This window comes from Crocodylus porosus, unplaced genomic scaffold (genome assembly GCF_001723895.1).
Source record: "Crocodylus porosus isolate Cpor-Errol unplaced genomic scaffold, CroPor_comp1, whole genome shotgun sequence".
NCBI lineage: Eukaryota > Metazoa > Chordata > Crocodylia > Crocodylidae > Crocodylus > Crocodylus porosus.
Window position 1 is genome coordinate 52,054,225 of NW_017728909.1, and position 2,562 is coordinate 52,056,786.

At 42.7% G+C, this 2,562-nt stretch overlaps 1 protein-coding gene across 3 annotated transcripts in view; it reads right to left on the minus strand.

Moving 5' to 3' along the window:
• The window catches only part of LOC109308056 (general transcription factor IIH subunit 2), a 17,249-nt gene that overhangs the window by 1,838 nt on the left and 12,849 nt on the right, over positions 1–2,562 (minus strand). For all 3 annotated transcript variants that reach the window (XM_019532289.1, XM_019532288.1, XM_019532290.1), the window contains 3 exons: positions 1,309–1,412; positions 578–680; positions 260–299 (listed from right to left, as the gene is read on the minus strand). In XM_019532289.1, coding sequence (XP_019387834.1) covers positions 260–299; positions 578–680; positions 1,309–1,412 — 247 coding nt within the window. The remainder of the gene's footprint in view (positions 1–259; positions 300–577; positions 681–1,308; positions 1,413–2,562) is intronic.

Sequence of the window (2,562 nt, forward strand, 5' to 3'; positions counted from 1 at the left end):
GGCGGCCAGGAGCTGGAACCAACTTCCAAGGGAAATGGTGCTGGCTCCTAGCCTGGGAGTCTTTAAGAGGCTTGATGCTTACCTGGCTGGACTCATTTGAGTCCAGTTTTTCTCCCACTCAGGCAGGGGGTCGGACTTGAAAATCTACAAAGTCCCTTCCCACCCTACTTCTATGATTCTTTGATTCTGGGGCCACCCAGTGTGGCTTAGGATAGTACATGTGGCTTAGGAAATTATAGCATATTGTTTATAGACTTACATGTTGGTCTTTCATCTCCCCTTGGCAGCCATGACAATAGCTATAAAACAGAATTTTATATTTTTGCTGAAGGTAGAAAAAAGATAAGTTGAAAGCAATGTTCAGTAATTTCTCTAACAAAATTTAAAGGAATAATTCCTGAATTTAACAGGACACCTGGGACCACTAATTATTAGCCTTTAATGTTTCCTCTGACAAGACATGGTGAGTGCTCCGCAAACTTACAGTGCAAGCAGTACTACAGAAGCCACTGACCACTTAGCAAACTTTTATAAGAGGTAGAATCTATAAAACCCTGAGTGAGCATGATTTACATACCGTTCCCCTTGATATTCTTCCAGCAGAACTTCCTGAAAGGCATCCAAGGGAAAGAGGTGATGATAAGAGCGAGCCAGATGGGGTGCCGATACTAATGTAAGACCTGAAAATGTTTTATGAGAATTTGTATTAGACTGAGATGACTGAAAAGATTCAATACCTTGAGCAACAAAAGGAAGCATGATGGTTACTGTCCCTTTGGTCCCGAACTTGCATTTTGTCAGCAAAGATATTCTGTATTAGTTCACTTCTCATACTTGCAATATCTGCCTTTCCAAAATTAGTCTAAAGGATTAAGAAGCTATTAGTTCCATTCAGCTCTATGTAGATTTGTGACTGTAATTTTTCCCTGATCTTCATAATATTTTATTTACAACAGGGTTTATCTGAGGATTATTTCAAGTTTTTTCATTCTTATAAAAAATAGCCCCACATAGACACTCCAGGTAAACAAATACACTTAAAATTTCCACTGAAATAAAGTGTTTTGAGTACACAAGAAAATCAGCATCAAGCACAGCATAAAATGTTCTTAGTTGGATACAGTGCACTCTGCTTTCCACACATTTGGGACCCCCTAAACTCAGTTAATATTCAGCAGCTGTATAAGTTTTTAAGGGTTAAGACTGAGTTCTGCAGCAGGCACTAGAAAGCCTGATAATTAAGGGGCTTTCTTCCTCAAACACTTCCATTACCTCTAATTGGTTTATTTCACTGTTTTTGGTACTCACCACAGATTTTGCATTCCACAGGGAGTTCACAGTATTTGGCTCTGCACTGGGGACAGAAATATCCACCTAATGTTAGACCTGGATCACTGTTGTTTTCCAACTGCCTGGAATGAAAGGGAGACATCAACAATGTTTTCTGAAATTGCTGAACAGATCTAGAACTAGCACTAAGTTTGACATGTTGGTGTGAGGTGAAGTTGAATCTTTACAGGATTTACAATAAAATATCTGTCTTTTTAAAATGAAAATGGGTCACTTGATGAACTACTAAGACAAGACACCAACATATCAGCACACTTTAATCTATCAGATACTGGGAGTAACTTTTCAATTTCATAGGAAGCAAAATGCAGATAATAAAAATAGCTTTATAAACCCAGAAACACAAGTACTCCATAATAGCTCAATTTTCACTAGCAATGGAGTTTCTAATTAGGTATCGAAAGAGCACCAATAAACATCAACAAGTTAGAATGCAAGACATACACTTTATAAATCATGATTAATGATTATGGGCACAGACAGAAGTTATATTTGTCACATGATCAGCCCTCTGAAAGCACTCTACAGCCATGCTGTGAAATGTGCATGGCTGCAGAGCGCTTTAAAAGTGGCTGATTGTGTGACAAATAAAACCTCATCTAATGAGGGATCAGATGAAAATGCTCCAAAGTGGAGCACTTTTGGGAAATTGTGTTCCCTATGATCTATCTGTCCACATCTGCAGTGCTTTCTGCAAGAAGGGAGGGGGGAAAGGGAAGCTGCAGGCTAGGGTTTGCCCAGCCTGAACTGGAGTGAAGGGTGGATTGGAGCCCCCCACCACAGCCCCCCAACCCCTCCTCCTCAAGTTCAAGCTGGACAAACCCCAGCTCATAGCTCCCTGCCCCTTCCCCTCCCTACAGACAGCACTAGAGCTGGGGGGGAGGGGGGGTGCAGGGCTGCATAAACCCAGGCCTGATGAAAGGACAGGCAGCTCAGCAGGGTACTGCATGCTGTCTGGCAATTGGGACTGAGCACTGCTGGGCTCTGGGTGACTTCTGGAGCCGCCCCAGCTCCCAGACAGTACATGGCACCCTGCTGAGCTGTGCTGTACCCATGCCATGGGGTAGCTGCCATATGGGTGCCCAGGGGAAAAATCACTGCTGCCCCCTATTACCCCACACTGTGCATGACAGGGCTCTGCCATGAGCCCCTAGTTGCTGCTGCCAGACCTGGTGAGTGTGGGGCTTTATTTTATTTTTTAAATTGCTGGGA